The sequence below is a fragment of the Polyergus mexicanus genome, unplaced genomic scaffold (assembly GCF_030449975.1).
Source record: "Polyergus mexicanus isolate NDT 795.1 unplaced genomic scaffold, iyPolMexi1.0 SCAF_8, whole genome shotgun sequence".
Lineage (NCBI taxonomy): Eukaryota > Metazoa > Arthropoda > Insecta > Hymenoptera > Formicidae > Polyergus > Polyergus mexicanus.
Genome location: NW_027223328.1, coordinates 2,643,416 through 2,666,434, shown reverse-complemented (window position 1 = coordinate 2,666,434; position 23,019 = coordinate 2,643,416). Strand labels below are relative to the sequence as shown.

The following is a 23,019-nucleotide window of genomic DNA, read 5'->3' as shown; positions in this document are numbered from 1 at the left end:
CGAATAGATAAAAAGAAAAGGAAAACGCGAGAGAGAGAGAGAGAGAGAGAGAGGAGGAGAAGAAGGAGAAACATAAGCTTGTCAAAAAGTGAAAGGTTGTCTGTCTCCTCTATCCCCGCATGATCTGAATCGTCAGTAAAACCAATCTATTTGTCTCCCTTCTCTTTGCTACATCTTCCCTTCTTTCTCTCTTTTTCGCACAGTGTCTCCCCCCGTGTGATCCAATATGAATGTTACTGACACTAACACTCTTTCAGATAGCCGACGATACCATGAATGTGGCGAACGCCGGCTCGTTGATGCCCCGAGGATGATTTTCATTCAAGACTTCTCTCAGTAATACCGAGACGGTAACGTGGCAATTTGGTTCGTTGATACGCGCGATAAAGTGAGTTTTCGTACGTACATTGAACTGTCTTATTCTCTTAAGTATCGAAGAAAGAGGTAGAACTGTTATATAAAAATTAATTATCACTTATCGCCGGAGATTCTTAGGAAACGTGACAGAAGAACGATGAGGCAAGTTTTGCTTGAACTTCGATATTAGTTCAAAAGTGAAATATTTTATTTAAAAAACAGATTGTTTTTTTAAATTGATATAAGTTACTGTTTCTCAGCAAAGATAAAAAGGTAGTCGTTATAAAAAGTCGAAAAATATTCCTAGTTACTTGTATATTTACCTGTGTGTGTCTCCAAGTTATATATATATAAAAATAATAATAATAATAGAAATAAAATTTATAGCGCCGTGTTAATCTAGAGTCTCCATTTTTTTTTTATTTGAGACAAAATTTTATTTTACTTCTAAGAATTAATTTTTATTTAATTAATATTTATTTAATTTAAATCAAGAGCTAAAGGCAAAAATGGGAATATAGAAAAAAAGAGATAAAATACTTATATTAATTCTCTCTTAATTATTTTATATATTTATTTTTTATTATTATATTCTTATCCAACTAATTTTATCAAATTATTCAAAAAAAATCACGTTAACATTGATTGTTTGATCATCTCATTTCTCTTCGCTAAACTATATTTAACTTAAGAAGTTACAAAATAATTATAATTTTATATATCTCGAGTGTTTATAGATTTATAATTACCTTTGAACTTTAATACAACATCGAAAATTTACAAATATAACCTTCCATTTACATATGTGACTGACTCGTTGAATCATTTGTGTTCCAAACAAGAGCGACGAATAAAGCGAGCGTGAAAATGTCAGGTATCTTGTTGATCTCGTAATGTATTGCCAAAGTGGCTCTGATCTCACTTCTTCTATCGCATCCTCGTTCTTTACAACACCCCTGTCGCGAACAATATTCAAACATGGAAGAGAATATCAGCTGTATGGAGGAAGAATGTCTGATCGAGAAGAGAAGGGCCACTATCCTAAAAGAATGCAAGGAAATACTGCAGGAAGAAGGATCTGGACGCTATAGCAAGGATACCTTTAGAAGATTCTTCCAAGGTCAGGTACGCGTGTTCTGCTTAATTAGAATAAAAACTAGTTAAAAGCACTGACATATATCATATGGTAAAATAGTAGCTTAATTAAAATTAATTAATTAAAATTAATTAATTATATTATATAAATTTTTATTCTTTTTGTTTTTATTTTTGGTGAGCCTTAGATATAGAAACGATATTTAAGAGAAATTTAAAGATTAAAGAAATACAATAGTTTTTAAAATATCTTGCAATTTTTTTGTAATATATAAAAAAATTATATACTAAAAAAAATGGAGTTTGCCAAAGCATAATAAATTTCATGTACACCAAATATAAATACAGATAAAATGACGATATAATTTTTTTTTTTTTTTTTAAACAAAAATGTTTGATAAGATTGTTACGAATTTTCTGAGATGATGAAAAGCAGAAATGCCGCTCTTTCATTCATAAAATACGAGGTTTATGTAATAATTTTGGTTTTATGCGACACGGATTAATTTTATGATGGCTTTTTCGATGGTTTCGAAACGTCTCGATTAAGGTATATGCATTATACAAATAAGTAGAACGTGATTTCGTAGAAAGAAATCGCGATAACACGTAAAGGAATATCGTAACTTACGAGAAAGCAATCATTACGAAATGCAAAAATCATTAAATCGGAAAGCTGAAGATTCGCGCGGGACAGCGACAAAGAAATTCGGCCAAGTAATTTGAATCGTCTGCTGACGTTATATGCATGATTTGCAAAAACATATTGACCTTATGTACAGATCTAATGTCTCGGTTTAATTGGCTAGACACTCTTGAATAAAACTTCTTCTAAACACAATGGTTTGTGGGCAAAACATGTAAAATATCTTAATGGAACATTAACTATATAAAATGACATACAAAGAGATTGACATCTTTTGTTAGATTTTAGGGAAAATTTTTATATAAGAGCGGATATTTTTTACAAAAAGTTAGCTGCATCAACAAGTCATATCGTTTTTTGTCACAAACAAAATAATTATCTTAAAATTAAGTCTAGATTTCGGTTTATGCTTACGATAACGCTGCAAATTTTAATATAATTAATCTTTCTTTAATAAACTAACACGATTTTACAACAAAAAAATATAGCATTCTCGTTATGTCGTGCTTTCTTAAAATGGCCGTGAGAATTTGCAATTATCATAATTATTGGCTTGCCATCACACTTTCTTTCGTAAAGAAAAAGCAGGCTCGCATGGCACTAGCCGTGAAACCTCGATATTACGTCACTTGATGATATTGACTTGTCGAGCAATTTTGGTTCTCTTGAAAAAATATTCGTAGATTTTACAATTGGTTTTTTCTACTCGTGTTTACATAACAAGATAGTACAAATATTAATTATAAATATTATTATATTTAAAAGTAGCTATAACCAGTTAATTAAAATAATTAAATAAAATATACATTTGATATGTGATGAAAAATTTGCTGTATAAGAAATCATTGAAAATCTGATGACTCCTACAAGCTGATTCTTTAATAAATGAGTGAATATATAAATAGCTTTTAAATGATATCGGCGAATTAATTAATATAAGAATGCGAAACTTTAGAGATTTAGAGGATATGTTTAGAGGATAGTGAAAAAATACAAACCACAGATTTATCAATTTTAATATTTTTATTTTAATATTATATCTGATATTCTTAAAAAAAATTTTGGAACATAATTTCTGGATAGTTTTCTGCATGCATATTTTTCTTGTAACATTAAAAAAAAAATTTTATAGAAAGATACAGGGGGAACAAGTGTATATCTATAATTTTTACATTTATACTATTAATTTGAAAGAAAATGTTCTTTAGATTGTTATTGCAGCACGAAAGAAAAAAATGGCTCGAAACTCGATATAGTCGTCGGTACTCTATGATATCGTGATCGCTCAACCAGTCAATCATTTCACACTCCGACAAAAAGCGCTGTCATTATATCGAATTTATGTACGATTGTGCAATGCTGCTTAACAAATGCTTGACGCTTGCTTGTCACCTATATCGGGACACGAAATTTTAATGTCGTCGTTTAAAATTTGATGTCTTTACTTATAAAAAATTTATCATAAGAGCATGGATAAGATATATATGTATATATTATTTTCTCATTTAAAGATTATATCTTTATGCAAAATCGACGTTGCTCCGGGATAGAGTTTAAATCCGTTCGTGCAGTATTGTACTTTCAATTATAAGAAGATTCTGCCAAATAAGGAAAACTATGACATAGGCGACGCGATTTCCTTATCGGAGCTGAAATATTTTTGGCTGAGATTTGCAATCTCGAGCCATTTATCGTACAATCGTCTCCTTTGTAAGATCGTGATCGGCAATGAGTCCACGTTCGAGAATCCGCGTAAGAAAAGGAGACCCGAGGCGACGGTGACGATACGATCGAAGAAAACGAGGGTCTCTATCGAGGGCCCCCCGGTTTTCGATCAAGGTGGCCGATCGCCCCGGGCGGAAGGCCTTGATGCCCCGAGCGCCTCCCGGTCTCTTGGGACCGTTCGATCGATTGCCGAGACCAGTGATAGAAGCATCTTGGTTGGGGCCGACACCTCGTTTAGTAAACCATCTATTAACCCTTTAACCGCCATCGGCATCAATTGCCGATGCATCAATTTGCCGATCGACTTTCATTATCGATCGAGCGTCATTAAAAACCGATTTACATCATTAAAACATTTAGATTTTTTAATATTCAAATTTAATTGAATAAATGATAAAAGTAATAAATTTAGAACTTAATTAGTTCAAGTTAAAAACTCAATAAAAAAAAGATTTGCTTTTTTGCAGTTTGATTACATAGTTTCTGTTGAGTAAATATTGAAATATACGTTGATATTATAATAAAAAATATTTTATACTTTATAAAAATATATTATTATATAAAAAATGTTAAACATGATGATCTTAATACAATTAAAAGCACGATCACATGTAAACAATATGAGTTTTATATTGTAAAATGTATGATGTCCGGAGTCTATAAATATCGTTTATTAAGCGCTTTAAACTTTACAGGTATTAGAGATACATACGTTTTACACATGCTTCTAACGTTATCTAGCAATATCAACGTTCTTTCAATCAGGTATTTTCGTTCAAAATGACATTATAAAAATGATTAGATTGTCACGTCATCATTGTGTATGTAATTTCTGTAATTGATTATTATCTTCTTTCTGCTGTTTTTGCAATATACGCAAAAGAAATTAATAATGATCGATTAGAGATATAAAGTCAGATATTTCTTTTATCGATATTTAAATTCCTTTCTCGCATCGCAATCATTATTTTAGCAACCGGATACAGATTAGTCATAGTATTGCATTCGCAATGCGAAACTTTATTCTTTATCTGGATAACTGCATAGATTAGATTTTAAAATTTTTACTCGAATAGTTATATATTTAATTCAATTTGCTTCATTCGTCCGTTTTATTAATAGCAAAGCATTTTCTTAAAAAATTTAGAAGCGTTATTTATATTATACAAATATATAAAATATATTTTTGTATTTAATTCTGAACTTAATATTTCCTGTTTTTGAACAAATATTTTTCCATAATTTAAATCGTCTTTTATTCTTTGATTTCTATTTTGCAATAGCCATCTATCTCTAAATTAGTATAAAATAAAATTCAAATTTGCGTTCTCTTTGTGCGTATAATTAATATTATATTTAAATATTTTTCAAGCAGAATCCATTTAGAATATAAATAAATCGAAGATTTGTCAGAGTTTAAAGGATTTTTCATTAAAACTGCGAATATAAAATGGTTATAAATGATTCAGGTGCAATCTGCATACATCACATTCACTAATTCACATTCACGTGATTGGGACATGTTTCTGGATCTTATACATACCGAGGGAGTATGCAGCGTAATCTCTCATGACATTGACCCATTTCTTAACGATCAAGAGTGAAATACACCCGTGTATAACTCGTCGTCAACATCCGATGGTGATCGATACGTGTCATATTAATGCTAAAGTTGATGCTGTCATATATATATACCTGAGGCTAGAATCTTAATAAATAGGTTTCCATTATCACACATTAACTTTGCCCCAGATATACATTACATACACGGAGATGTAGGAGATACATTTCAAATAATTTGCATTCAAATATGCAGCCTTTAAAATGGCCTATGTGTATGATACATGTACAAATTTTTTCATTTAGATGACAAGTAGGTATGTGTTAAAGCACTCGCATACACAAGTAGCATTATTACTCTTTTTTTTAATAAACTATAATTAATTAAAAATTTCTCTCTCAAAAATTGCGATATTTATTTTTTTATTACATGTACAATTTTTAATAAAAATTCAAATATTTAAAATTTGTTGTATTACATGATTCATTCTATATACATATATGCGTATTGTTTTTATTAATATAATATAATATAAAATAACTATTAATTAAATTTTTATATTAATAAAGATTAATTGATAACGCGTATTACATTTTAAATATTTTATTAGAATATAATGTAAAAATGTAATGGTAATAAATTGTTTATTTTATGATATTGTTTAAAAATTTTTTGATGGATAAATTGACATTTGCACTTATTAACAAATTCATAAATATTTTTCAGGTGCTTCTTGGAAAATTATTTACACTGTTTGATCAAGATCGTGATGAGTTACTGAAGCAGGAAGAATGGATTGAATTTCTTAAAGGGAGGCTGACGTAAGAATAATTTTTTATTATTTACGAATATTGTCGCGTGTATTTTCGTGTGAATATTAATTTCCCAATGAAATTTAATATATATACTTTATATTTATTTAATTCTACGTTATTTCTATGAATTTATCAGAAACGAAAAGCAAAATCATTTTGTCGATCAGATCGAAAGTGTGGCATATGTATTATGTGGAGAGAAACCAGTAAACCTTCTCAATTTTCAGCAGATTTTTTATATCAAAGGGGTAAGTTGTGTTATTTTTATATGTATATTTGAAATATAAATAGACGTAAAAAATTAAAATCAACATTCATCTACGTAAATAATTGTCAAATTAGGGTAAGATAATGAAGGAGAACAAGAAATTTCCATTTATACTAATACTTTGTTATTCCAATTTTGTTATAATACAAATTTATTAAGTATATCTGAATTAATTTATATAATATATCTACGATTAATCATTTTATATTAGAAGTGAAATATTCTTCTCTCAAGCACTGTCGAATTTTAAATTATACGCTAGAAATATATTATTGTAAAAACAAGATACGAGGAAACGAGGAAACATAATTAACATTGCTAATTCTTTAAGAATAGCTAATCAAAGATGCGGTTACAGATACGTGTATGTGATTTGTTTATAGATACGTATTCAGAGATACTTCGTTCGCGTTATTTTTTTAGAGATTGTTGTCGAATATACTAATAATAAATCAATAATAATAATCCATATACATATATATACAGCTTCTGTGTACATATGTAATTTCGCATGTATTTTTTGACGAAGATAAACAAGAAAGATTTAAAATCTTTTAAAAGTTGCTTTCGAAGAGAGACTCTTAAGCTACAAATATGCCGTTTGTCAACTCTCCGATTCTTCGAGAAGCAAATATAAGAACGCTCTCTCTTTGTATTAGATATATTTTATATTCGATTTAAGAGTGCCTTTTACGTGTTACAGATAGTGGATAAACTGTTCCGTTTAATCGATCAAGAGAACTCAGGATACGTAACGTCAGCTCAAATCATGGAGTTTATATCTGACATCAGTAATACCAGGTAATACGCGCTTATTATATAAAATTATAGAGATTTATTATTCTTATTTTCACGATATTAAGTGTTCTTTCTTATTAAGCTTTTTAATTTCGTTAGCTTTTGATCGTTGTGTATTAATTAAAATACTTTTTGTCAGACCACGGGCTGGCTTCGATAAAGGAAATCTTGAATGGCTCGAAAAGATATTTAAGCAGACCGTTGGAAATGAGAGGGAAATACGGCGCGAAGAATTCAACACAATTGTCACTTCGAAGAATGTAGGCAGGAAGCATAAGATTTCTTTTATTTCAAACGCGCGGTTTTTTTCTGATTTTATAAATATTTTAATTGTATTTTTTTTTCTTAGTATTTTGTTTATTTATTGTTTGTTCTATATTTTTATAATCCGCTATGCAAGCAAGATCTATACATCAAATTATACATAAAATTTTGTAATGAGATAGGCGTATTAATTTTACTCATTGAAAGAAATATAAGTAAAATAATATTTATCTCTCGATTAATTTTTAGCCATTCTTCACCGAAAGAGTCTTCCAAATATTTGACAAGGATAACTCTGGCACGATATCGCTTCAAGAATTTCTGGATGCTATGCATCAATTCGCTGGAAAATCTCCGGACGATAAGATTAAGTTCCTCTTTAAAGTTTATGATATCGATGGTAATATTTTATGATTATAAATTATTTATTTACGCAAAATATTTATGAATCTTGTCAAAAGACTTGCAAAAAACTAGAATGCTTCTGAAAAATTAGGATCTTTTTTTTAGATTTTTAAATATTTTTATCTGTATCTAAATTGTTTTCCTTATTTCACACATTTTAAAAAAATTAATAAAAGGCGATGGTTTGATACAACTTCGCGAGCTGGAACATGTGATGAGAGCTTGTATGGAAGAAAACGGAATGAAGTTTAGCGACGAACAAATCGAAGATCTAACAATTGCACTCTTTGAGGATTCTGATCAGGATAACAGAGGCGCGATCACCTTTGAAGCTCTAAAAAGGCAATTAGAGAAACATGATGGTCTGCTAGAAAATCTTTCAATCAGGTTAGATGGAAAATTATAAGATATATGTATAGATATATAATTAAATAAGATATATAATTAAGTTAAGAAAAGAGAAATGTTCAACTTTTTTATTTTTATTTAATTTTATTTCATAAAATTTATTATTAATTATTGAGGCGTTGTCTTAATTATTGCGACAAATTTTGAATTGTTACGTTTTTAAAGCAAATATTAAACTTAAAAAAATCGCAGCATAGATCGATGGCTTGTACCACCGCAACCGAAACCAAAACAAAAATCCGTTTTGGGTATGTTTTCGTCCCTTCGCCCGTATCAATTCACAAAGCCATACATGAAGAACAATTACGTCTACATTGCTTTTATTTCGATATTCGTTCTTATTAACGTGGCTTTGTTTATCTCTCGTCTCTATGAGTATCGAAATTATAACCGCTACTTGATGATTGCGCGTGCAAGTGGTAAGAAAAATATAAAAATATAGAATTTGTTTGTTTTAGATATTTAAATGTATCACATAAATGTAATACATTTTTATAGATACAAATTTTTTAATAAGTTTATAATTATCATTTTCAAGCAAGTATTGGTTATTTAATATCAAACTAAATTTCCGTTGACATCTTTAAAAAAGAGAACAATGCAAACAGATCTATAGCTAAACTGATTTGACAAAATTTTATTTTAGGACAATGTCTGAATTTTGACTGCACATTTATTCTGATCCTGATGCTGCGCCAGTGCATCACGTTTCTGCGAACGCACGGTTTTAATTCTGTATTGCCTTTAGATCACCATATATATCTCCATAAAATGACAGGGATATTGATTGGAATCTTTAGCATTGTACATACTCTGATGCATCTTATTTACTGCGGTATATTTAACAGTTTTTATATATTGTATATAGTTATAATGTGTTACACATAATTTAATTTGGAATTTAAAAAGTTTACGTTTTTCAAGAGAAAGAAACCGAGATCACGATTTATCTCATCTTATATTTAATTATAATAAAATTATAATTAATAACAATTATGTCTAATTACGTATCATCCATAGGTACGGTGATCATCAAAGACAAGGAAATGAATAGCGGAAATTACACGATATCCGAATGGTTGTTGACGAGTCGGCCTGGTTATTTTGGTTTGGTGGCAGGCGGTGCGTATCCGACTGGAGTAGTTCTGGTTATTATACTTGTCATTATGACGGTTTGTTCTATGGCATTTGTACGGCGCGGAGGTTGTTTCGAGGTATTATTATATTGTAACTATATTTCTATTTTTTTTTTAATTTTAATTTTAATTTATTTGATCGTATATATATATATATATTTTTTTTCTTCTTTTTACAATTCCGTAATTTTTTATTTATAACACAGATATTTTATTGGTCTCATCTGCTGTACATACCGTTCTGGATTTTAATAATCTTTCATGGCCCAAATTTCTGGAAATGGTTTGTCGGTCCGGGCGTGATATACTTGGTGGAAAAATTTCGTCGATTGATATGGTTACGTTCGCAGCGTGGCAAGACGTATATAAGTTCCGGCCTCCTGTTACCTTCGAAGGTGACTCACTTGGTTATCAAGAGACCACCTAATTTCCATTTTTATCCCGGCGATTATATATTTGTTAATATTCCGGTGATAGCAAGATACGAATGGCATCCTTTTACCATTAGCAGTGCTCCGGAGCAGGAAGGTAAGCTGTTCTTTGTAATTTTATGCCGATCGAACCCGAGAATAATTTTCTTAAAATGATATCACTGAAGTAATAACTAAATACAAGATGTAAATTTAAATTTTACTTTATTCTCACATTTGTATTTAAATTGCATTATTGAAATATTTTCAACGTGCTGATTATTCTCTTTATCGCTAATAAAAAAAAAAAAACACAAATTTATTTATACACAATAATTATATATCAAACTCAACATCGATAATGCTCTTGTACAGATTACATGTGGCTGCATATTCGTGCAGTCGGTGAGTGGACCAACACTTTATATTCGTACTTTGAAAAAAAGCAAATAAAGCTACATCGCGGTGATATCTTACTCGTCGAAAATTGCGATAATTCGAATTCTTCTCGAAAAAAATCGTAAGTCTGCCGATTAAAAAATACTTATACAAAGATCACACAGAAATAATGTTCATATATAAAACTCAATTTGCAAAGTAATTATTTCTAATAGTTATAAAAATTGTCACGTTATTAATAAATAATAATTGATTATTGTATGTCGTATACGTTTATATCTTTTATCATATAGATTTCTCAGTGGCAAAAAACCGCCACTTATTACGAGGCAGAAAGCTTCAACAGAATCAATAGCTCATGGTCTTGACAATCCTACGTTTGTATCCGATGTGGCGAAGACCATAATGCATACACCTATTAGTAACCAATCTGCATATTTGAAAACTCCAGAAAGTAAGACTGATATGCTTACTTAGGTGATAATTCGTAGTTTTATTACATTATTTTATTTTATTATTATTTTTTATTATTTGTGTATACATTTTATTACATACACATATTGTTTTTCAAAGAAACAATAATACTATTAAGATTCAATATTAATAATGTTATATTAAAGTCACATTATTATTAATAATAAGTTTCTATAATGATATACATATATATATATATATTTTATAAAATTAATATTGAATTTCACATAAATTTAATTAATATAGATGCATTAGAATTAAATAAAGGATGGACGGATACGTCTGCCAGAGGAGACAAGAGACTGCATCGATTGCTCCTTGGTAGCAAAATGCCGCTTGAAAAATCACGCTCAATGCCCGATATACAAACAAAGAATAAGAAAAAAGAACGACTTAGAGCGTAAGTAGATTCATAATATGTAAAACCTTTGAAAAATTACCTTCTTATCTCGTTATTCCTTTATCACACACTATGATTAATTCTTTAAATATCTTATTAAATTAATATCATATATATCGTTATTACAATAATAATAATCTCCAAAAAAATTAATCTTTTAAAGCAGTTTATACATATGTATATAAATATGAATGATATTTGTCTAGTCTTCGTGATTACACGAGATCAGAATCGGAGAGAAGTTTCGATGAATGCCAGATGAGACGTGCGCGGTTGAAGTCATTGGGCTTAGCTTATTTGAGTCCGCAGAATAAATCATTGGCTCAGAGCTTTCGGTACATGCGGACGAAGCCGACTATCATCGCTTTTAAAACACCCAGTCTTGAAACATGCGATTACGAGTTCGATATATCGACCACTGGTAAGAGTTGTGGGATGAAGAATTATATTTAATTGAAGATATGTTACGCAAGAAAAAGAACTGCTCGCAAATATATAAAAGAATGCAATAACAATATTCCATAATAATGATAATAATAGAAATATAATCAATTATTTACGCTAATTAATTATATTTATTACAAGCGATTTAGAATTTATGTTTTTATGTTAACATGTATCATTACCGTAAAAAATAATTTAAAATGCAAATTTTTATATACTATTTTTATTTGTTACATGTATGTTTATACAGTGTCAAATGTGAATATGAATGGAAATGAGATTTCCACGCCCATCACACCTACAGTGGCTATGCAGATTGCGGCAGAAGAAGGAAGATTCAGGATCAAAGTTTTTAACGAAGCTATGGATAGTTCAGAGAGTCTAGATTTGAAATCCGAAAGTTCTTCCGATACATCTATAAATTATCCCGTAGGAACACCATTGGAGGTATAAAGATTTTTTTCTAATTTTTATATAGGCTTTACGACATTTTCGTCAACTTTATGATCTTAAATAATAACCATAAATTGTTTCGTACAAATAATATCTCGTGTTATTAAAGATCTTTTTAGACGGTCCTTATGGTACACCGTCGAGCCACATCTTTCGTGCGCAGCATGCTGTTTTAATCGGTACAGGAATTGGAGTTACACCCTTCGCCTCTATACTACAATCAATTATGCATCGATATTGGAAAGCGAGGCATACTTGTCCAAAGTGCTCGTTCTCCTGGGCCAGTGAAATTCCACCTACTGTAATGAATTTACGAAAGGTGATTACACACATTTGCATTTCAATTCCCGCATCTACGTTTATCAATCTTGGAATAATATTTACATGAATTGGTAAATATATTTTTATTGATAAATAATGATTAATATATTTGTGATAGAACAGAATGATAATGCATATAACGCAAAACAAAGCTCGAAATTATATTGTTAAATATATCAGAAAAGAGATAATTGTTTAATCATATTTACGCTGTCATATATTCGCTAATTTGTTTATATTCCTTGTATTAAATTTTTAAATTTAGAAAAATATTCTATATAGGTGGACTTCTTTTGGATTAATCGCGATCAACGTTCGTTTGAATGGTTCGTTAACTTGCTGTCGCAACTTGAAATGGAACAGGCCGAGTTAGGTGTCACCATGGAACGCTTTCTGGAGATGCATATGTACATCACAAGCGCATTGCAAAAGAACGACATGAAGGCGGTTGGCTTGCAATTAGCGCTGGATCTCCTGCATGAGAAGGTCAGAGATCTTTATAATTATTTCGGGGGAGTTTATAAATAATTAAATCTCAAATTCATGTTAACAATATTTTTAAATATATATATATATATATATATATATATATATATATATATATATATATTATTTCTTATTATTATTTAATTAGGAGAAACGAGATCTTATCACAGGTTTGAAAACCAGAACAAACGCTGGTCGTCCCAATTGGGATAAGGTTTTCAAGCAGCTGCAGGATAAGAAGAAAGGAAAAATTACAGTTTTTTATTGCGGCCCGCCACAGCTCGCTAGAATTCTTCGATACAAATGCGATCAGTTTGGATTTTGTTTTAGAAAGGAATCTTTCTGATATCTCAAAGAAAAAGATATTCGGTAATTATTATGTTACAAAATATATAAAATGTTGACAATGGTTTGCCATTTGTCAAATACTTTTTGTATTATTTTTACGAATTATAATCATGTATAATAATTGTATTTTAATAAATTATTTCTCGTGACTTTAATATATATATATACTCACGAATAATTTTTCGGTCACATTTTGAATTTAAAATTTCTGTTCAACATTTATCATTTTATATAGCCAAAAATGATTTTGATTATATTATTAATTCTATTTTCCAATTTTTAATATGTCTTAATCGATGTCCTTCATCATTCTAGCCGTTTCGTGCAAAATCCAAATAGTTATTAAAATGAATAGAAAATGTATCTGTCGTTCTGTCATGATTTAATAAAACTAATTTTCTGTTATTTTCTCGTTTTACATCGTCGAAAACAAAAATTTTCGATATCTTCGGTTTATATTGTTTTCTCAGATTATTATATATTTTAAATCAAGAATTATATTCAATTATATGGATAAAATTAAATATTTTTTATTATAATTTCACATATAAATTTCTAAATCGAGATTAGTTACTAATTTCGCGTTATTGATAAAAATAGAACATCATCAATTTTATATAAATGTGAAGAATGTAAAGAGGATGACGAAAAGATAAATTAAACATTCTTAAAAGAATATTAAAAAGACATTTTTAATAAACATCAAAATATCTTTATTCTCTCTTTATATATATATATATATATATATATATATATTATTTTATTTTATTGTTTATATATTTTTATTATAAATACTGCATCAATAAATAGAATTACGAAATATTTTAATAATCCATAAAAGATATAACACACATTTACATTTACATACATTTTCTTGCAATAACATTGACTAGATTTGTTCAATATTTCACAATATCATATTTTAATCACCATCGTCAAATAGGTAAATTAGAACCGGCTCTAGCGAATACATACACTGATAATTGAACAGTAATGTATAAATAAATTGTTTTGTGCAAATTTTTAGTATAATCACACGTACTCAAAAATCATTGCTCATCAACATAGATGCCTGATTGCAGTATGTTATGTTGAACTCGCAAGGATGTTGGTACCAAGGCTCACCGTCCACTTGCATGGCGCATGATCGCAATAATTTTATCTAAATGATAAATATTTATTACGTGTATAATTGTGCAGGTACGAGAAGATTATTGAAATTGCTAAAACATTCAAAGTTCTACCTTCACCGTATTAGCTTGACCGACCCTATAGGGTTTCGAGAGACCCACTTGCAACTGAGCCATGTGGAATGAAGAATAAAGAGCCACTACTTCCAGCTTGCCATCGTTAATACTTTGTATTCCTGAACTCTCCTCATCTGTTAAATAACGTATATAATAGTAATATTATTAATAATTAAATATTTGTCTATATCGATTATATTAACCTTCTGTTCCCATTTTCCATAGATCGACACCAGCCGCCCAAGATGGAATGTTAAGTATCACTACGCTCTCAATGGAGGGCAATTCTACCTTCTTATCGTCCAAATAAATCTCCAAACTTTTCTCGAGATCTTTGCATTCTCTTTCCACGACTTGTTGCGTACCGAAACACAAATATAATAACTACAACAGATACAAATTACTTTATTCAACTTGCGTAACGCATAACGAAAGATTTATTAATTTAGTTTATTAATTTAATTAATTTAATTAAATAATTAAATAAATTAAATTAAATTAAATTAATTAAATTAATTAAATTAATTAATTTTTTTTAAACGAAGAAATTACTTTGTTAAATATCCTATGACTGAAGAGATAAAATCGGCTCTCCCTTGTGCGATGAAAATTCAAAGTAACTTGTGCATCGACGCCCACGCTTATGTAATTGTACATAAATAAGGTTCGATACGAACCTCTGAATCCTAGACCGCCGTATGGTTTTATCATCACGAACCACCTAAATCACACAAGCTTCATATACATCTAATTAAACGGTAATGTAAAAAGAAGCGCGTATATTCCACTTTTTTATCATGTATGTACCTATCAAGCATCACTTTCTCCGCTGCTTGCACCTTTTTCAGGATCTCTATGGGATCCAAATCCGAATCGTGTTCCTTTCCCCATCCTAATACTCTAGATAAATCATTGCCTGTCCCCAAAGGAATTATTGCTACAGACGGAAGAGGCTGTGTCATATAAAAATATTTGTTTGTACTCGTATTTATGTGCAAGTGGAAGTATGTGATTTATATTAAAAAAAAAAAGAATTTATATATACCTTTAATTCAAGTTTGTTAATAGTATTCAGTAACCAGGCGATGGTTCCATCGCCACCGGCTACAAGTATGGTAGACGGGATTTTTCCTAACAAACGGCACCATTCGAGAGCAGCGACTGGATCGCGCTCAGCTAAGTCCATGATCTGCGCGGGGTTTAACAATCTTCTAAACAGAGATAAAATTTGGCCACCGTCATTGTTTCCAGATTTTCTATTTCCTGCATAAAAGAAAGAATTTTGAGAATACATATATTTCGAGTAATTTTTATTTTTAATTGTTGATCTTTTTTTTTTTTTTTATTTACCCACAACGATGATTGGATTCCAATCAAGCCAATTCGGTGGTATAATAGAACGAAGATGTAACCTGCGTCTCATTGTGCTACGTCGATTTATCACTTCCAAACTTCCTGGCGGAATAATCATTAATTTGAACTTTCCGAAATCACATATCTGAAAAGCAAGTGTACTTGACTTTCCATATCTTTTTTATTCTTTCGTGATGAACGAAACAAAAAGCGTTATTGCTACAAAAACAGCAAAACGCTATTTTAAGATTGCTATTTTTATTATTAAGATAACTTTATTAGGATCAAGAAAATCTGATAAAAAAAAAATTTGTTTAATTATTTTAAAAAAACAAAAAGTTATTGCAAATGTAATAGCTCTCTACAAATACGACGCAAAAGATATATCGATATAATGGAGAAAAATCGTTAATTATTACTTCAGAGAGGGCAGATTTACATGCTTCGTGAACACATTTCTGACACCAACAACACCACCAGTCCGTGAGGCCGGGTTCTATGTCACACTCTTCTTCACAAATGTAGCATATGGCAACAAGTGGCAAATTACCTTCAGATATAACGAAATATATCTATTTAAAGAACGAAATATTGAAGAGGACACATGCATTCGTCACATGTTAGTAAACAATAACACACCTTTGACCCAATGATGTTTCATCGGTTGATCATTATTAGAAGTTATCACTTTGCATTTTAGCTGTTTGTCGGCAAGCTTTATGCAGCCTCGATCCGCACACACACCGCAAGAATCACAAAAAAGGCCATCGAGATTCAACAATAGAGCCTCGCAAATACTACAGTAATACGTCTATCGAGATGAACGTATGTAAAGAGAATAATTCTATATATATATATATTTTTTTTTATTAAATCTATTATTATTTTCACTTTATGTTAAATATAGATGATTTGTTTTTTCATGGCACTAAGACTATTATTTTTATCATGCTATATATAATATTTTGTAGATTAAATAAATATTCTAATTCACATGACACTCGAGAGATCTCACACACACACACACATACACATGCAATAGCGTAAGGAATTATTATTATTATGTCAATCTAGCAAGTAAAAAAATACTCTATATTTAAAAATGACTATATTGAAATTATTTAGAGCTATATTGGAACACTCGGAAATATTGGATATAAATATTTCATTTTATTGCTATAAAAAACGACCTATCAAAATAATCTCGTAAAAATTCTTGAAAGTACCTTAGTTGTTCCTCTAATCGACTTCCAATTATGTTCCTTTGTAACATCTCTAATCTGAATATGAGAATTACCTATTAGATATCGGAAGAAATTAACCGTGAATACAAAGAAAATCATGGTAGATAATGTAGGTAGAATAATAATATTCAGATCTTCGTCCCACATAATGTCGAATAATGTGTTTTGCAGTATTCCAAAAATTTATAATCTGAAATTAATGTAATGTCAAGCATAATAAATTATTCTTTTTTTTTTATAGAAATTTTTCTCTTAAAGAAATATTCTTAGACACTCTAAAATTACAAGAAATCTTTAAAAACATTCATATTGCAATTAAGATTTTATCTAAAGCGTTTATAAAATATAATAAAACTAATATTTTTGGAATAAATAATAATTTTTATACTTCAATATACATTTATTTACTTAAGATATTTCCGCCAAATAATACAATAAAAATTATTAATGAATATTTTTTATAATAAATTAAATCAGTTGTTACATAAAAAAATAGTAGGAATCAGGATGACCAATTTATTGGGAAATTATAACAAAATTATTTTTGGCGTTTCTCTTAATTTTACTATACATATCATTATTTTAATATTTATTATTTTGCATATAGAAGTTAAATAATTGCTTCTAATTAAAAGATATATCTCTTTAAGAGCTTGATATTAATTTTTTAACATATATGACTTGTGTCTCATGTCTTTTTATATCAATAAAGTAAATAAAAACGGATCGATATCTTTGTAATCAGTACGATACAACTGATATTCCTTTTATATACATTAAGAGGCATGAAGTCACGTTAACGTGATAACTCGAATTTATGAAAATGATGATTTATAATCTCCTCGTAATAACTGATTTAATCCTGCAATAAGATATGATAATAAGTAAAATATTAGATAAATTTAATTGTTACTTACGTTACGTGTGACGAATGTGACAGCAAGTTTTTTCAAGTCATTTGTATATATTATACATGTATATTTGTATATTATTCATGTATATTGTACATGTGTTTTACTTGGTATTGTTTAACCTGTCAACTACAGCTGTTTACAGCTGTTTCTACCAAAGACTGCTGGTCATGCTTATAATGGGTATCTCGATTCTTCTCGATTAGTCGAGATTCGATACTTTTCTCGATTAAAAATCGAGTATACCTTCGATGTTTCCAAATTTCATCAATCAATTCTATGTCAATGTTTCTTCTTATGCAATGTTATTAATAGAGAAAAGTCTTGAGTGACTATCCCAATGTTCTTTGTGGGATGAATTTTGTTCTTTTTTATACATCAAGTATAGAAAAGAGAGAGGCACCTACATGGAAACTATCATTACTCATACTGGTTCATTTAAGAACATGCTACATCCTTACATCTATCGATTTTAATAAAAAGCGCGACGTTTAAATGAAAAGATCTACCTAAATTTTAAACCAAAATAAAAAATTATAAGATGATTATTTGAGTAAATTATAAATAGTCAATTATAATTAGTAAATTATAATTAGTCAAAATAACATAAAATAAAATAAACTAAAATATACAATAGTATAAGAGTACTCTAAAGAATATATTAGTATTAGATTATTAATTAAACTACATTAAATTAGATATTAAAGGGAGAGAGAGAGAAAATTATGATTACAATTATATAATATAGAACACAAAAAATAGCTTGCAAATAAAAATTTATGGATAGTAATACGAATAGTAAACAAATTGCATTGTTGTACTGTAATTAAATTTGAAATTAAAATCAAATTTAATTTAAGTTAGTAATGTTAATAACATTACATCTCATATATATGTGCATGAAAATGATATTCTTAAAATCTTAATTTCTAGGATAAATTGATTTAATATTAAGTAAATATTTGCATCATAAATAGATAATGAATTATAATTATAAATAGCAATGCATCATAATTATTTGATAAGATAAGGGAATCCGAAGGGAGTTTTTGCGTAGATCTTTAATTAATGGAAACCTTTGAATATGTCAAAGCGAAGAAAATGCCAGAATATATGATTCAGAAATTTTGGGCTTCTATAGATCATACAAGTAGGTAAATTAATGATTTTATGAAAGCTAAGCTTTTAGCACTGTCATCTACATTCATTTTAGAGGCACATAGAATTACATAAATACGTTCATTTTCCAATACTGCTGATAAAATCACTTTAGGCTTGCTGTAATAAATTACGAAACATGTATATCATATATAGATTTAATTGTATATTTTATTAACAAATAAAATAAAATATTTTTTTAAAATTAAAAATTTAATAAAACAAAATAATAATACTAAATTAATTTAATAATAGTATATTATTAGTTATATTAATAGTACTAAAAAAACAGTAATAATAAATAATATCTTGATTAAAATAAAATAAATTTTATATTCTTAGAATAAACTTTAGATCTTCTTTTCCACGATATCTCATATATTGAATTTAATTTAAAATATAAAATACAGAATATACAGAATTTTATGGAATGTTGAATATTTCAAGTTGACAACAAATTAATTGTACAAATGTATTCGGCCTTTACAGTGTACAGCGTATTATTGTTGATATACTCGCTCAACTTGTCGTTATTCATACGATGAAACTTGAGTGGGAAGGTTGCTTCTCGGCGTATCGTCGAATTTTTCGAGGAATACGATTATATTTCTTGCAGTCATTATAATTATTAATTGAAACTGTTTCGTGAGTGATGATCTTATCGTTTAAGCAACAAGGATAAAAATTATAAATTATTGTTTTACTGTGATCTTTACGGATAATGATTATTTTTCTAACAATACTTAAAGTTAAATATATGTATTTTGTTAAATATATGTATTTTATCCGCTTTATCATTCGACTTTTCGGCGATCTAAATATATTTAATTTAGATTGAGAAAGCTTAATAAAAAAACGTGCGCGAATCGCAACATCGCAAGATCAAGTAATTAAAATAACAAACTGCCTCGTAATACATAAATCGTTTAACAAATAATAATCAATCTATAATTTGAACACATAGTATACTTTGGATATATACATATATTTTATAGTTTGTATTTTGACAACGAGAATTGGGATAATAACATAGCGTTCGGCCTTGATGACGTATAGCGCGCTATTGTTTACATGCCACAGCCTTGTTATCATTCGCGCGGCGACACTCGAGCAGTAAAGTTGTAGTGCGAAACGCTTCGTATATTATCGAATTATTTTTCTAAACATGATTACGACTACTATCAAAACATAATTTACTGTAATTATTACAATTAACGATTGAACAAATTAATTATAAAATAAATTACAATTTATATATGATATATATTACAAATTATATAAAATAACCCTCCCAACGGGTACACCTTGACGTTGGTGGGAGGGCTTAGTACCTGGAAGGTTTATCCTGAAGGGGAAGCTAAGTACCCAAACGCGCGACAATGCATTTACAGCATTGTCATCAGTCTCATAAGTAGAAAGTGTATTTTTTCCCCAGGAATTAATTTTCCCTCATTAATTCACTCAATTATCTACTCCTATAATCAAAGAATTTTTTTTAATCTCACATACGATAGTATTTCGACACTCTTCTCACCCCTCTTTATAGATAAAAAATTTCACAACCGTCTATACGAAATGCTCGAAATGATACGTGATCATGAGCCTTGGGGATCCCTGTTTTTGCTGCGTGCTTCTACGTTGATTTTTCGCGGAGTTATTGTGAAATTGTATAAAATTATTATTGAATCGCGTTCGATTTATGAATGAATGATCGTATAAGCATGCGAGGAGTGAGATAAATTCGCGGCTACTACGCGCGCAGTAACGCAGGTACGCAAAGTTAATTCGCTCGGTCACGTGAAGTGCGGGCGTTCTGTCATGTGCGCGTGATGCGAATCAGCTGTTCATCGTTGCGTCGTGCGATTCGCGTGATTCGCATACCCGTCATCGCACGTCTTCGCCTGTACATCACTGGTAGAAATACGATAAAAAGAATTATAGCGAGTTAAGGTAAAAAAAATCGCAGAATATAAAAACCGAAAATAATACAACGCGATAACGTTATCTGTACATTATTGTATAATGCACATATGATATATTTCAGATTTTATTTAAAAAAAAAGAAAAAAAAAACTAAATATATTTAATATAAAAAAAAAATTACTATAATTATAATAGTTGTATAGAAAATATTTTAATATATTGTGTTTAAAATATATTTATAAAATTATTTATTGATAATTATTAACAAGCAAAATTAGATTTTTATATTTTGATGATTTTTCGCAAAAGTTTATATAAGATTGATTACATTTTTTAAGCGATAATCTTTTCAGAGTTTGAAGTTATCCTTTCAATCACAAATTTATGTGTCGCAAATATTTTATTTCTTTAGCAAAAAATTTGTGTTTCCTCAAATTTATTTCTAAATCGGCTGTTTTTAATCAAAAAGAAATACTTTTTTTAAAATTCTTTACCATTTCTTTAAAGCTCTTACTAAAAATAATTATATTATCCTAATAAACCAAACAAATCTTGGACAACAATTTTTCTAAAACGTACTCTATTAATCGTTCAGATGTAAAAAGATCGTTTAAATCTAAAGAATAAAGAAAATTTTTTACCTGAAATTTAATTACTCCATTTTTTCATATCTTTAATAATTTCATTCACTTTCAATTCTTCATCTAGATTTTTTAAAATACATATATATATATATATTTATATATACATAATCATTTAAAAATTTTAAGATATTGACTACAATAATTTCTTTTTTTATTTAATATTTATTATGTCATTATCGGAGAATTACGTTACAATAAACAAAATTAATAATTAATCGATATTTCTAGTATGTCTTCGAGAAATGATTTCTTTTAATCAATTATTTAGGCGGAATCGTGTAGAGAACTTTACGTAGCTTGAGAAATGCACCGTTTGCTACCGCCCTCTCGAAATATTACAGCTAGATTACGAAAGAGTAAAACAGACAAAACAAGTATGAATGATAATAGAAGAAATATAGTTAGGTACATGTATTTATTTTATGGCACTTTTTAATTATACTAGACATTATCGTTTATAAGTTTTCTAATCGGTTATTAAATTCATATGGATTAATTGGAATGTAACATAACAAATTTGCTTCTGTTAATAGTACAATGTATAATTATTATACAATATATAATTATATTATGCTGTTATAAACTTTATAATATGTGCATATAACTTTATAATATGACTCTTGATTGCCTTTTATTTCCTTCGTGTGATTTATAACATGTATATTAAATTTGTGTATTTTTTTCAAATTATAATAATTAGTGTTTGCATGATTTATAAGTACAGTAATAATCAAAGCATTATTTTTATAATTTATAATATACACGTATATACACATCTAAAAAATTCTCTGAAACATCTCGATCGTGCTTAGAGACATTACTATTAACGTTTTCTTTGTCATTCTGTCGCCGTTAGATATAAAACATGATGTAAAAGATGTAAATAATCTCTAAATTTTCCTCAATTAAATCACTCACTTTAAAAAGGGGTATCTATTAAAATACCGAGAATGGATTTGCGATATACGCGGTATTTTATTATGTAAACACAAAATCATGCACAAAAAAAATTTTATTTAAAAAAAATTAGTGATACACAAAAGTATCAATGAAATGAGGTGACAATAAAATATCTTTATACATAGCTGCAATAATGCAATCAAATGTTTATCGTGTTTTCTGCAAGATATAAATTTTGGAGTAATGTGTTCAATTTTGGAGTAATTCTAAAATGACTGAATGAATCAATTATTTGTAAGGGAAAAGAGTTCTTCTTTATCGCGTATCAAGAAACTCTTTTCTCGGCCTCGTCCGGATATTTTATCATAGCGAGATGGCGCCTCGACGACGATCAGAAGAAGATCTCACTAGAGTCATCATCATCGT

At 28.9% G+C, this 23,019-nt stretch overlaps 2 protein-coding genes across 5 annotated transcripts; one reads left to right on the top strand and one right to left on the bottom strand.

Moving 5' to 3' along the window:
* Positions 1-225: 225 nt before the first annotated feature.
* Positions 226-13,390, top strand: Nox (NADPH oxidase). Of its 4 annotated transcripts, none has more exons than XM_070299861.1 (20): positions 226-366; positions 1,200-1,482; positions 6,111-6,205; positions 6,336-6,447; positions 7,171-7,268; positions 7,405-7,525; positions 7,779-7,929; positions 8,111-8,321; positions 8,535-8,761; positions 8,989-9,177; positions 9,363-9,556; positions 9,685-10,006; positions 10,264-10,408; positions 10,581-10,741; positions 11,008-11,161; positions 11,368-11,582; positions 11,856-12,052; positions 12,168-12,377; positions 12,662-12,865; positions 13,014-13,390. In XM_070299861.1, exons 2-20 carry the CDS (start codon positions 1,336-1,338, stop codon positions 13,209-13,211), a joined length of 3,351 nt encoding a protein of 1,116 aa, XP_070155962.1. In that variant the 5' UTR covers positions 226-366; positions 1,200-1,335; the 3' UTR covers positions 13,212-13,390. The 4 variants fall into 4 exon arrangements, with proteins under 4 accessions (XP_070155962.1, XP_070155961.1, XP_070155963.1 ...); XM_070299860.1 differs by having other exon boundaries at positions 226-388; XM_070299862.1 differs by lacking the exon at positions 13,014-13,390 and having other exon boundaries at positions 226-388; positions 12,168-12,450; positions 12,662-12,746.
* A 617-nt stretch (positions 13,391-14,007) lies between these two features.
* On the bottom strand, positions 14,008-18,112 carry Dgkepsilon (diacylglycerol kinase epsilon). The gene is made up of 11 exons (XM_070300507.1): positions 17,975-18,112; positions 17,040-17,247; positions 16,453-16,624; positions 16,233-16,363; positions 15,811-15,958; positions 15,506-15,723; positions 15,268-15,413; positions 15,013-15,181; positions 14,664-14,844; positions 14,458-14,594; positions 14,008-14,375 (listed from the first exon to the last, which is right to left on the bottom strand). The coding sequence occupies exons 2-11, from the start codon at positions 17,202-17,204 to the stop codon at positions 14,256-14,258; spliced, it is 1,587 nt and encodes a 528-aa protein (XP_070156608.1). The 5' UTR covers positions 17,205-17,247; positions 17,975-18,112; the 3' UTR covers positions 14,008-14,255.
* Between the last annotated feature and the right edge of the window lie 4,907 nt (positions 18,113-23,019).

Coding starts and splice junctions, on each gene's coding strand:
- Dgkepsilon (XM_070300507.1), bottom strand. CDS start 17,204: ATGTGGGACGAAGATCTGAATATTATTATTCTACCTACATTATCTACC. Junction 15,724..15,810: donor GAATCCAATCATCGTTGTGG/GTAAATAAAAAA, acceptor TCTTTTATGCAG/GAAATAGAAAATCTGGAAAC. Junction 14,376..14,457: donor GTCAAGCTAATACGGTGAAG/GTAGAACTTTGA, acceptor TTTATCATTTAG/ATAAAATTATTGCGATCATG.
- Nox (XM_070299861.1), top strand. CDS start 1,336: ATGGAAGAGAATATCAGCTGTATGGAGGAAGAATGTCTGATCGAGAAG. Junction 11,162..11,367: donor AAAAAAGAACGACTTAGAGC/GTAAGTAGATTC, acceptor ATATTTGTCTAG/TCTTCGTGATTACACGAGAT. Junction 12,378..12,661: donor CTGTAATGAATTTACGAAAG/GTGATTACACAC, acceptor TATTCTATATAG/GTGGACTTCTTTTGGATTAA.